This window comes from Stegostoma tigrinum, chromosome 36, assembly GCF_030684315.1.
Source record: "Stegostoma tigrinum isolate sSteTig4 chromosome 36, sSteTig4.hap1, whole genome shotgun sequence".
Taxonomy (NCBI): Eukaryota; Metazoa; Chordata; class Chondrichthyes; order Orectolobiformes; family Stegostomatidae; genus Stegostoma; species Stegostoma tigrinum.
The window spans coordinates 8,841,972-8,855,682 of NC_081389.1; the positions used below are offsets into that span (position 1 = coordinate 8,841,972).

At 41.1% G+C, this 13,711-nt stretch overlaps 1 protein-coding gene across 5 annotated transcripts in view; it reads right to left on the reverse strand.

Annotated features, from left to right (window-relative positions):
* The window catches only part of vps13c (vacuolar protein sorting 13 homolog C), a 275,727-nt gene that overhangs the window by 81,228 nt on the left and 180,788 nt on the right, over positions 1–13,711 (reverse strand). For all 5 annotated transcript variants that reach the window (XM_048520896.1, XM_048520895.1, XM_048520894.1 and 2 more), the window contains 6 exons: positions 12,516–12,605; positions 10,555–10,710; positions 7,448–7,712; positions 6,641–6,801; positions 3,139–3,260; positions 593–890 (listed from right to left, as the gene is read on the reverse strand). In XM_048520896.1, the coding sequence (XP_048376853.1) occupies positions 593–890; positions 3,139–3,260; positions 6,641–6,801; positions 7,448–7,712; positions 10,555–10,710; positions 12,516–12,605 (1,092 nt within the window). The remainder of the gene's footprint in view (positions 1–592; positions 891–3,138; positions 3,261–6,640; positions 6,802–7,447; positions 7,713–10,554; positions 10,711–12,515; positions 12,606–13,711) is intronic.

Below are 13,711 nucleotides of genomic sequence, written 5' to 3' on the forward strand. Positions count from 1 at the left end.
CACAGGATTTGAGGGTGATGTGCACCATGATCACATTCTCACCAAATGCTAAAGACTTTTTGACTAGGTCATTATTAGTGCTGTGAGTAGGACAAATTAAGTGGTCAGGGTTGCAACAAGGGATAAAAAAATATGGAGTTGGCTCCCAACAGTACACCCCACAGAATTAGAGGACAGGATGAGGTTAAGGATGGAGGAAGATAGGCATTTTAAAATAATAGGGCGAGTACTGCAGCTTTAAAAGAATGCAGTATTCAAGCTGGGGGAGGACAAACGGTTTTGGGTTAAATTGCATAGTGATTCAAAACCACATTGGGGTTTCTCAATGTAGCACAATACATTATTTTGAAGTTACAGCATCCATTTTATTCAGTACACTGTGAAAATGGGAGATATTATTAAACACAATCAAAACAAAACTAAATCACATTTGAAGTGATTAACTAGCAATAAAGACATTTACTGCTAAACAGCAACTTTACTTTAAAAATAGCGCTAACACTGACTGTACTTTCAATTGAAACAACCCAAATTCCAAGATAAGCATGAATGTATTTAGCTGAAACTTGCACTCTAGTTGAATTGGGCTCACCTCCAACATGTAACGCAAAGTATATGGCAGCAGATTTCGAATTGTAACTGTGGGGTAGAGGTGAATGATATATGCTGGATCCCACTCATCTTCACCATGATTACTGATAAAGTTCAGTTCATCTGGAATAGCAATGGTGTTAACTATAAGAGGCAGGAAGTTCATCTGAGTTGAAGGGCACTGCAGCATGCATCGGATCTCCGTGCTCCTGTGAAGCTCTTCCTTCCACACAATGTATGTTGTTGACATTTTGAATTGGTCCTCCAGTTCACCTGATGGCTTCAGGAACAACTGCCCCCTTCACAAAAAAAAATAATATTTCAGTCCTTTGTACAGCTCCTACCTTATCACAGATATTCAGAATCAACCTGTGCAGATATGCTATTGAGCTACCTCAGGAGGTTCTGGGGCTAGAAGCCAGACATCCTGGTTCAGAGGTGGGATACAATCACTGCACCACGAGAACCATTTCTGGTTTAAAATCAGCCTGCTCAGAATTCTTCCAGAGCAGTTGGGACTTGAACCTATAGCTCTGGAAGACGAGTAAAGGCACTACCACCATACCATGAAGAGCTCACCAACTGGAAAGATTCAGATATTTGTAACCAACTCTTCAGGCATGTTGTGACACAACACTGGAGCAGTATGGACTTAAATCCAAAAGTGGGGCCTAGATCACGACAGCCCTCTTTCCAATCTTATCATACAGTTGATGTCAAAGTGTAATTGAGCTTCTCTCCAATAAACTTGTTCTTCTATAGAGTTATATGAAGTCAAATGAGTTTAATATTAAGTGGTTTGTAATATTAAACAGTGGCTGTCGAATAATGTGCAACCTTGCTTCTCTTCTTGTGGCCATCATTCCAGTCCTTAATTTGATTTGTAAATCTTACGACGACAGAAGGCAATTCTATTTGGATGAAAACCTACACCTTCAGATGACAGCAATGCACATTCAAACATAAAATTGCTAACCTGTAGCCCTATATTGTTTGGCTGTTTATTAACAAGGTGATTAACTCCCAGATGTGTCTTCCAGGCTCTTTATCAAGTCTGAACTTTAAGGCTTCTATGATTCTCAACACCAATGAAAAAATTTGAAAAGGTATTTGGAGGCTAATGAACAAGGCACATTTTTGAAGGTTATATGAGAAATGAACAACTTCTGCTTTTTAAAACTAAATAGATGCACAAATATATAGCACAGCAGCGTAAACAAACTTTTAAGTAAATAAATTGTTAGATTCTCAGTAGAAACGCAAAGAAAAGGATTCCCATTTTTTCCATTTCAAAAAGGGGATACTTCATAATTTTTTTTTCCTGTGATACAACTCCAAATAAAAAACAAATTTATCTTCAAGCTCTTTTCAAAATGCTTTACTAAAAGAAAATTCCAGTTTTCCATAATTTGAGCCAACACACACTAGGAATACTGCCTGACAAAAAATAAAACTTTTACGAAGCAATTAATTTTCATTTGCAAGTGTGGATGTTTGATTATATACAAGAAATAATATGATTAAAATTTTCTTTATATGTTGCCATATTTTATATTTATCTTAAAAGGCTTTCTTTTCCAACAAGGCAATGTGCACACTATTTGAGGCAGGTAGCAATTAAGCAGAGGTGACCCTGGAAACAGTTCTGGTGGCTTGAAGGGGATTACTGAGAGGTTAGCAGCACAGCCATTGACATCCTGGAGCTTCTAGAATCTAGCTTGTAAATAAAGAACTACAAAATGGTGACAAAGATGGCTATGCAGCATATCAAACAGTCCATGCTATGGATGGCAAGTCGGGCACAGGCACAGTGACTGATGATGCATCAACAGCCATTTCTTTGGCAGATCAACAATCACTGAAAGTTTGGCTGGACAGAGTGTGGCTGGATGGGACAGCTTTTGTGAAGTTGCAAACTGTGGTCAATAACAACTGTTCCTCAACCGACTTTGCTCAAAGCTTGCCCTGGGTCACACACTGGATTTGACAGACCAGATTCAATCGCAAACTGGAAACAAAAGACAAGAAGAGATTTCAGCTCCTGCCGCTGTGCCCCTTCACCCCATACATAATGTTTGGAGGGCCTGCTAAGACTTGAGAAAGGTAGAAAATAGTGTTCCCCGGGAGCAATGCAGGGACCACTGTCATTCATCATTTGTGCCTAACTTGGTTATTAGCAGGTGCCTTTCCATCACTTTGCAGTGACGGGAGACTAACCTGTATTTCCACGCATGCACAGTCACTGTGCCATGAGAACAATGTCAGCTTTCTGGAATACCAGGAGCAGCGACACAATGAGAGCAATAAGGAGACATATTCAGGTAGAATCTGAGGTCTGGGGTAACTGAGGATTGCTGGAACTTAACAGGAGTGGGTGGAGAGATAGGAAGAACATGCAGTTTGGCGGGAATGTGGGGACAGATTTCATGGAGTTGTTTTCACGTTGACAATCCTGAGCGCAGACCTAAAGCAAAATCACTGCTCTGTCACTGCTAAACAAATCTTATCTTCCCAGTTCTGACTGGTAATGTTAGATTAAACTTCCACCTGTAAGAGTGTAAAGGCACATGGAATTCCTCTTCAGGATTAGCCACACCAACAGTCTCCAGTAACTCTTCATCTGGAACGAACTTGTAGATGATAAAGGAAACAGAGAAGTGGTTCTTGATCTATAGATAGGGGATAAAAATTTTTAAAAATGAACTTTCCCGTCATGTTTACATACTTCACCTCCAACTATCTAATTTTGAAACAGTCAAAAGCCTTGTCCACCTTAGGCTTTAAGCAGAGGATAGGATCAGCATTTTTCAAATAACCATACACCTTGAACACCAAACCAGCACACAACTTTCTAAAACTGGTGCCGCCTCGTGCTCCCACGAGGAGCTCGAACAGTTCATCCACTTCACCGACACCTTCCACCCCAACCTTAAGTTCACCTGGACCATCCGATACCTCTCTTGGCATCCTGAACCTCCATTTCCATCTCTGGCAACCAGCTGAGAACTGAAAGGCATTCCAAGCCTACTGACACCCACATCTACCTAGAATACACCTCCTCTGGTCCTGCGAAAGTGCCATCGCCAACTCCCATTCCTTCGTCTCCGCTGCATTTGCTCCCAAGATGAGGCATTCCACTTGTGGACATCGCAGATGTCCTTGTTTTTCAAGCACTGCAATTTCCCCTCCAGTGGTCAAAAATGTCCTCGACTCTATCTCTCACATTTCCCACAACTCATCCCTCAAACCCCTCTCCTCGCAATAACAACCAAAACAGAATCCCCCTCATCCTCACAAACCACCCCACCAACCACCAGATCCAAGGCACCCTTCCATCATCTGCAATTTGACCCCACCACCAGAGACATTTTCCCCTCCCCACTCTTATCTGCTTTCCAGAGGGACCACTCTCTCTGTGACTCTCTTGTCCGCTCCACACCCCCCAGCACATCTCCCTGGAACTGCAGGAAGTGTTACACCTGCCCCTACACCTACCCCCTCTCCCCCATCCCAGGCCCCAAGAAGACTTTCCACATCAAGCAGATGTTCACCTGCACATCTGCTCATGTGGTATACTGTATCCGCTGTTCCCGTTGTGGCCTCTTCTGCATCGGAGGCTTGGGGACCGCTTTGTGAAACACCTATGCTCGGCTCACAACAAACGACTGCACCTCTCAATCACGAACCATTTCAACTTCTTCTCCCATTCCTTCGACGACATGCCCATCCTGAACCTCCTGCAGTGTCACAATGAAGCCACCAGAAGGTTGCAGGAACAGCACCTCGTATTTAGCTTGGGAACCCTGCAGCCCAATGGTATCAATGCGGACTTCACAAGCTTCAAAATCTCCCCTGCCCCTACCGCATCCCAAAACCAGCCCAACTTGTCCCCACCTCCCAAACCTGTCCTTCCTCCCACCAGGCCACTCCTCCCACCTCAAGCCCCACCTCATCTCCGACCAACTAGCCTCATCCCGCCCCCTTGACCAGTCTGCACTCCCTGGGCTGACCTACCCCCACCCTATTTCTCCAGCTGCACTCAGCTTTATTGGCTCCAACCCCGCCTCTTTGCCCGGTCTGTCTCCTCTCAATCTATCTTCTCATCTATCCATCTCCTATCCACCTCCCCTGCTCTCCCTATTTATTTCCGAATTCCCTTCCTCTCCCCCACTTCTGAAAGAGTGTCTAGGCCGAAAATGTCAGCTTTTCTGCTCCTCTGATGCTGCACAGCCTGTGTTCATCCAGCTCTACACCTTGTTATCACAAGGTGATAACTGATTTTTCTTGAAATCAATGTTTTCATTACGTGACCATTCAAAAAAACATTAAAATTATAATTCAAGCCTCTGTCACTGTTGCTATAAACCAACAAGTGGGGCTAGCATGATACTAACCCTGGGATAAATCACTGTTTAGTTTTCATAGTGTCATCGGAAAGTATACTGTATCCACTCAACCTGTGCAGTTTCTGTTAATCAGCCAGGCTAGTTCCTTGTCTACATAATCCTTTCCTACTTCAAAGAATGAATTACTGAGACACCTGATTTAGTTCAGCACTTTCCTTGCCATTTGGAGCTGTCTATTTTTAAGAGACAAAAGGAGGGACAAAATTTAAAGAAAAGCCTGATTGAGCTGCCTGTTTTTAAGGGACACAAAATGGCCCAAATTTAAAAAGCCCAACTCATCAAAAACTAAGTGTGTCTTTGAGAGGTGGATTATTCTGAAACCAAAGAAAGCATTGTGTGAATGGCAAGATTTCAAAGAATGAAAAGACAGCAATAAAGATGTTGAAAAAATTGGGAGATTTGTAAACAAAATGAAATTGTAACACAAAATCTTTGAAACAAATCACTAAAAACAAATAATTAATCCTAGTTTCGTTAAAGAAGTATTCAGCCATAAAAACAGCAGCTAAAGTTATCTTGCAGAAAGTAGCTGTTGCTTTGAAGCTACAACAATATTAGTCAGTTCTCGTTAAAGATTCTTTAAATAATCACAGATAGATTTTCAACATAATTATAATATTCAAGACATGGCTGGCTTATCTTATTTGATTTGCTAAAAAACATTAAAAGAAATAATTATAAAAATTACAATTATTAACACTACAGATTTTTATAACAACTCTAACATTAAAAGGGATAATGGAATTTGCTAACAGATAGCCTATACAAAATACAATAGAATTCAAGCAGTCCCTAGACATAAGCATGATCGAAAGAGTAACTTTGGAAGGCAACATCGAAAGTTCCCAAGGTCTAGTGATTACAGTAATTGTTAAACATCATTAAAAAATGAAAGAACATAGGGCTGTCCAAAGGAGTCTCCATCATTGATCAGGTGTTTTACATGACTGGTCCCACAAATGGGAAGGGAAAGGTACAGTAACCACGATGTGCACAAACGCTGTAACACAAAACATATAGAGGTACTGCTTTTCACTGTAAAATCAGAGTACATCATTGATCTCTCTTCTGATTTGAGCCCAAGATGAAACAGGTAACTGTGTCATCATGTTAAAGCCAGATTCAGCGAAGATCTTTTGGCCCTCTCCCTGCCTAACCAGTTTCTTGCTTGAATACAAGTCCACTAGATGCCTTCATCCTGTCTGCCTCCTGAGTCTGTGTCTTTGGTCAGGGGAATTTCACACCTACACTTGCGAAAAATGTTATTTTCATCATTATCCTGCCTCATGCTTACGGAAGGACAAAGTTGCATGGAGAACATACAAGTATAGATTTCAGCCCATCTGTGAAGCACTGAACTAAACTACTCAAAATTGTAATCATATAATTTGTCCAAAAGTGAACCAGGAGACACACTAACAGAACGACAGCTCAACGTCCATGCCCCTTAGTGCATGAGAGGTCATTCCAGGGTAGAATAGAGTCTCCCATCCAGTTGTCTTTTTTGTCACAAAACAACCCAAAAGCGTCATGAAGTTTACATCTGATTAAAATAATTAATGGAACAGTTGTATATGGTCTGTGTCAGCATCGAAGTGAACTTAGGAAAAGCAAAACAAAAAGTACTGAAGAAAAGTTACTACCTGGAGAGGGGAACGGATGATAATTCTTTTATCACCTTCCACAACATCGACCTGGGCTAGAAGTGACACTGAATGTGTGCTGCCAGAGTGGAGGACATTATACAGACGTCGGCCTGGCTTAGCAACTGGGATATTTGCTACTTCGGTATAATCACTCGGCACTGAAAATAAAATTCGTTTTCTTTAGTATAAAAGACAATCAAGCTACTTTTCAGCAAAGCATTGTTGCATACCTGAGAGAATTAGTACAGAACTTTATTTAAACAATTCTTTGTTCATACTGCAAATCTGTGGCACAATACTTTGGAAAATTATTCAAACAATTCAATGTAATTTTAATAGTTAAACCTAAAGATTGTTTTATAAACTAGTTAATTGGGACTGGAAGCATCAGATACCTTGGATACGAATTCACCTTCGTGGCAAGATAATTTATAATGTCAACATAAAAGTCTACAAATTTTATGTTTTGTTCAGTACAAGAAAACTTCTAGCTCACAAGAGTTGTAGACTTGTTCTGATTTGCCTCAGTCATGGTGATTGGGTGGAACGTGACTGTATGGGACAGTATCCATGGATTTTCATATGTGAGTACAGAAATAAAGAAAAACAGAAACCCATCTCAAATTCCAAACTACTGCTTGGAGTATCAAAGGCCAATAGACAAAGCTTTCCACAGAAAAAGCAAATGCATTATTCTTGGTGATTTATAAACACATTCACTTCACCAGTTTACTTCCCTCATAATCTATGTAAGAAAATGCTTCTGCTTGTCATGCAAGTATTTGCTCTCATTGTTCAACTTACCTACAGTTAAAGTAAAAAGGCTACTTTCTTGTCTTTCTAACACAGAAAGCTTTCCTCGATTTCGGGGTTGCACAGCTGAATAATCAATTTCCAGTATCTGCCCGACATCCAGATGATGCAATTTTTGATCAGGAGGCAAACCAATGGCACAAAGATTTGCAGAGTGATGCACATCCAAAGGAATGCCCAATGCATTTTCTAAGGTATATGGCACCTGGTCCTTCAGTGAATAGTCAAAAGTTGAAGCAGTTCCTGCTGAAAATGCCTGTGGAACATACACACAATTCATATGCATGTTTGCCACATTTAAAAATGACGAGCATTTCTGAAAGAAACAAAAAGTGTATCTGTACTCAAAATATTAACTCTCTCTCGGTACAGATGCTGCCAGACCTATCGAGCTACTCCAACAATTTCTGGGAGACTGCTGATGCTGGAGTCAGCGACAACACAATTTGGAGCTGGAGGAATACAGCAGGCCAGCAGCATCAGACGAGCAAGAAAGCTGACGTTTCGAGTCAGGGTCCTTCTCAATGTGGACTTTATTCATTTCAAAATCCCCCCCACCTCCGGCCTCATTCCAGGACCAACCCTTCCTCTCATCCCCGCCTCCGTGGCCTGTCCATCTTCTCTCCCACCTATCTGCCCCTCCCACCTCACTGGCCAATCCCCAGCACTCCCTACCTGCACTCACTTATCACCATCCCATCTACCTTCCCCAGCCCCACCCCTCCTCTCTATTTAATTCAGAGCTCCAATCCCCCTCCCCCATTTTTGAAGAAGGGTCCCAACCCAAAACATCAGCCTTCCTGCTCCTTTGATGCTGCCTGGCCTGCTGTGTTTCTCCAGCTCCACACTGTTACACCAGCAATTTCTGTTTTTTTTTATTTTGGATTTCCAACATCTGTACTACTTTTATTTTGTTCTCACATTTCTGAAACTCTTTTCACGGCCACAGGGCATTGCACGATAAGAGAATGTAGTTAGTCAGAGTTGTAAAATAGGAAATATTTCACAGAAACTACATAAGCAACAGTAACACATCGTCTAATTGTATAACTGAATGTCAACAATAATCAGGTCACTAAACAGAACTTTTATGGATTGCCATTGGAATCAATTGCTTCAACAGACTTGCTTAACTGCTGTTGACAGAGGTCAGTAGTGGAAAACAAGATGGTAGCAAAATGAACCAAGCAAATCGATGGAGCAGTGAGAGCTTCACTTTGCATCTAACAATACCAAACATGGTCCAACAGCATGTTTCAGTGACAGTGGATTTTCAAAATTAAAAGTTCAATTACCACATAAGAATAAAATCACAAGTGGAATGGCCACATGGCTGTGATCTGAGTGATACGCATACTGAGCAGGCACACATTCTTAGCAACTTTACAAAGTTTAGAAGAGAACATCTATGACACTGCATATTATAATAGCTGTGCAGATCATAAAATCCCAGATTAGTTCTTTTCAGAAATCATTTACAGGATGTGAGCATTGCTAGTTATTCAAGCACTTATTTCCCACCCTAATTGCATAGAGGGCAGCTAAGAGTCAAACCCATTGCTGTGGGCCTGGAGTTGTACGAAGGTCAGACGAGGTGAGGACAGTAGTTTCCTTCCCTAAACGACATTTGAGTCAGGTGGGCTTTTACAACAACTGACAATGATTTCATGATCATCATCAGGCTCTTAATTTCAGATTTGTATTGATTTCAAAATCCACCATCTGCGTGGCAGGATAAGTCTCCAGATCATTGTCTCAATCTCTGGATCAATAGCCTAGCGATAATACCACTTGGCCATCACCTCCCCGCAGAATGCATTCAAAACAATTATCCAGACACATTTCATCCCCTTGCTTAACAAGAACTTATCCATCTATACAAGCAAAACACTGTGGCTGCCGGAAATCTTAAATTAAAAACAAAGTGCTAGAGAAACTTAGCAGGACTGGTCACATCTGTGGAAAGAGAAACAGATTTAATATTTGAAATTGGATACAACTTTGCCTTAAAAATATTCAAGGACTCAGCTTCAACCAGCTTTTCGGTAAACGAGTTCTAAAGGCTCGTAACCCTCTTGGAAGGAAAAAAAACCTCATCTGTTTTAAATGAACACCCCTGATTTTTAAACAGCGACCTCTAGTTCTAGATACTCCAGCAACAGGAATCTTCACATTGACCTTGTCAAGATCCTTCATCTTGCATCTTTCATTCGTCACTTTTTAGTCTTTTAAACTCCAGCAGACAAGTCTGACCAACTCTTCCTCTCCAGATAACCTGCCCATTGTAGGTTTTGGTCTGGTAGGCCTTCTCTGAACTACTGCCAATACACTTGCATCCTTCACGTAATGAGGTAATCAATAGTGCGCACAGCATTCTGGGTTGCGTCTCACCAATGCCCTGAATAACTGAAACGTAACCTCTTTTCTTTGGTGCTGAGTAATTCTCACGATAAGTGACATTATGTTATCTTTCCTGATGATATGCCCTGTCTGCAAACCAACATTTTGTCATACATGCACTAAGACTTCTTCTCAGAGCTCTGAAATCTCTCTTCAGTCTACAAGCTTGGTAAAACACAGGTCTCAACAGGTTCCTCACCAATCAACTCTTGCACAGTCATAGTTATACAATCAGGAATAACTCTAACCCCATTACCTTGGTTCTTCAAACAACATATTCTTCACCTGGAACCCTACCTTCCCCATAAAGCAACATTTCAGCCACTCTCTGCTCTTAGCAATTCATCCAATTCAACTCCAAAACATACATTGAATCAGTTCCCCGTTTGTTCAAATGAGCAGTTGGTCAGGCTTCTTCCCCTGATTTTGCTCTCAAGGCAATAGGAAGCTGGAGCTGGATCAATACACATTCGTTGACATCACAAAGTAATTCCTGGTAAACTGTTCCTTTTCAGCACCATTACTCAAAAACACATGATCATTCATGCACTCACTAACCCCCGTAACATACCAGCATTCACCCAAATATCCCCCAATGTGGAACTGAGTAACTTCCTTTGAACTGAATAACTTAACGTACAGATTAACAGCATTATAAAACACACCTCTGAAAATAGGATTTTAAAATGGTATTTTACCTTGGCTAAGACATCAAGTACATTTAAGCTGCATTTGGACACAGTGATATTCAATATGTTGTTCGAGGAAATAGTAATCGCAGTCTGTGGGTCAAGAATTTGTAGAAAATCATCTCCTGGAACAAGAGCTGTGTCCTGGGCCATATTGGTTTTTATCTGAATTTACAAACACAGATACACGTTACCAATATTGAAAAATATTTTTGCGAAAATACTTGTCAGAAATATTCAGCCCAAAGTTTCTTCAACAACACAAATGCATCAACCGACTGCCACAGAAATTCCCCTCCTTGGTAAGCAACAATTCAGCTTTGACAAACTCACAAATAGATTTGCTGTAAACTAAAATGTGAAGCATCCAAAGTAATTCATTGTCAGCTAACATGATAAGAATTTGAATGAAATGAAGCCAATCACTCTCTGCTGTCCACACTGATTAGTGGGGATCATTGTCATGTCCAGCAGTAGCTTTGATTTAAGCAGCAGCACTGGTACAAAGCCACAGTTTAAAGCCAAACAAATATTGATAAATGCAATGTAAGGACAAATATTATGATCATACTGGAGTGGGTATGGGAAGGTTTCACATTCACGCCTCACATGCTGTGAACAAAACATGTAGCATATTTCACCAAGTAACACACTAGTCTATCTGACTTCAAGTAGAATTCGAAATCCAAGTTTACTTGGAAGAGTAAAGGAACATTTTTTTTAAAGTTAAAACAGGGTATATTCAGGAGCAAGTAAAAACCCGTATAAACACAAATGCTAAAAATTTAAGCAGCTTCCATTTTAAACACATTTTCTATTTGGCATGGTTATTAGTTTCCTCCAAATGCTTTGCACAGAGCTTTCAACATCCAAGTTTTAACAATTCCTTATTTTAGCCCATAATAAAGGGAGCTATAACTAAGAGCTACGTACTCAGCTGGTATTTTAGGTGATTATTTTATCCTTTGATTTTTCTTCACCAGATCCACAAATGGAGCTTACATCTTTTGTGTCCTACTTTCAACACTGTGCTAAATGATGTTCCTTATATTTGATGAGAATTTTTTTTATTCCTTCATTTGTGGATGTGGGCATCGCTGGCTGGGCCAACATTTATTGCTTGTACCTAGTTGCCCTTGAGAAGGTGGTGGTGCCGTGCTGCCTTGAACCACTGCAGTTCCCCTGCTGTGGTTTGACCCACAACACCCCGAGGGAGGGAATTCCAGGATTTTGGCTCAGCAACAGTGAAGGAATGGTGATATGTTTCGAAGTCAAATGCTGAATGGTTTTAAGGAGAACTTGCAGAGTTGGTGGTGTTCCCATGTCTCTGCTACCCTTGTCCTTCTGGATGGAAGTGGTCATGGGTTTAGAAGAAGGTGTTGTCTGAGGATCTTTGGTGAATTTCTGCAGTGCATTTTCTAGATAGCACACACCATTGCTACTGAGCGTAGGTGGTTGAGGGAGTAGATGTTTGTGAATCTAGTGTCAATCATGCAGGCTGCTTTGCCCTGGACTGTGTCAAGCTTAAGTGTCGTTGGGGCTGCACTCATCCAGGCAAGTGGAGAGAGTATCCCATCACACACCTGACTTGTGGCTTGGAGATGGTGGGTGGGCTTTGCCAAGTCTGGAGGTGAGTCACTCGCTGCAGCATTCCTATCCTCTGACCTTCTCTTGTAGCCACTGTGTTTATGTGGTGAGTCCAGTTGAGTTTCTGCTCAATGACAACACCCCAGGATGTTGACAGTGGGGGATTCGGTGTTGGCAATCCCATTGAATGACAACGGATAGTCGTTAAATTTGAATTTCAATAACAATGCTGAAAACACTCTGTCAAACCCAGCTGCAATTACAAGTTCATGGAAGTCATAGAAATTCTTCATATAACTGGCACACAGTGCCCACGTCAGAGTTCAGGAGCTTAACTTGGCCCTGATAAGTGCACAGATACAAACGATACAAGATCTCGTTACCTGAAATGTCAGACTCCACCTTTTCTGGCCTCCAGCAACTTGCTCCAAGAGAGGTTCCCATACTGCACTAATTTCATTATAATAAAGGACCTGAAATAAAACAGTTCAATATTATGAAGATTCCAATTGCTCACTAAACGCAGCCGAGTTTAGCAGCTAACAAAAGTGTACTTAACAAGGTGCAGAATCAGCAGTTTAAGGCAATTGTAAATATAACCCCAGGATACCTCAAAGCGCACTCTTAGTAGCTCTGATGAATTATCGCTTTTTACACAATGCGGGAAATGTCACTGATAGTTGAAACATAGGAAGAGGAAACACACCAGTCTCCATAAATAATGAGATGAAACGCAGGACTCTCAGACATTGTAGAAACAGGGTACAGCAAATCCATGAGTGTTTTCGTTAAGTGAGGAGGAATTTTTGAACTGATGCAATGAAAGATGGGTAGTCAGGGGGTACGTTGGTCTAATAATCAAATCACTCGTCAGACACTGACTAACTCTGTGGGTAAATCTGTATTAAGCACGGTCATACATATTGTGTTATGACAGAAGACCAACTGATTTCTGCATTCACAGCTTGTGGACTACAGCAGGCAAACTGCCAGCAGTCATGATATTGGACATATGCAGCATGTAGAATCCATAAAAGAACACTTAAAGACAAGGTACACATATAAATCCCCCCTCCCATTCAATATTTTAATCATTTATAACAACAAGTGAGCCAATGAGTTTCTTTGACACACAGGTAATTTGATGATAAATCCAGATTTCATGATGGCGACTTGGTGTGGAGATGCCACTGATTTCCTAAGTCATTCATGATATTTGTCTATCTGAAATAACTCGAGGCCAGTATCCCTTCATCAAGGGGCCCTTTATTTACATGCAGAGATTCCTTAAAACTGATGACAGCTGGTCCTGAGGGAGCTGCAAAGTGAACAGGATGTCTGACACTCTTGTTCTTATTTGTCAGCTATGATTCCCTGATTGTGGCTGTTATCTGGTCCAATCAGGAACTCATTTCTTATGACGTCCACCTTGCTGACCTCATTACAATTATAACACCATAATTTCCATTTCTGTTGTCAAGTTTTTCCTGCATGGATTGCAGTTGTTCCAGAATTTGGATTGTTCTGACACACCAAAGCCAAAGTTCCGTTTTGCGTTAACTTGCTGGTCTAATTCCTC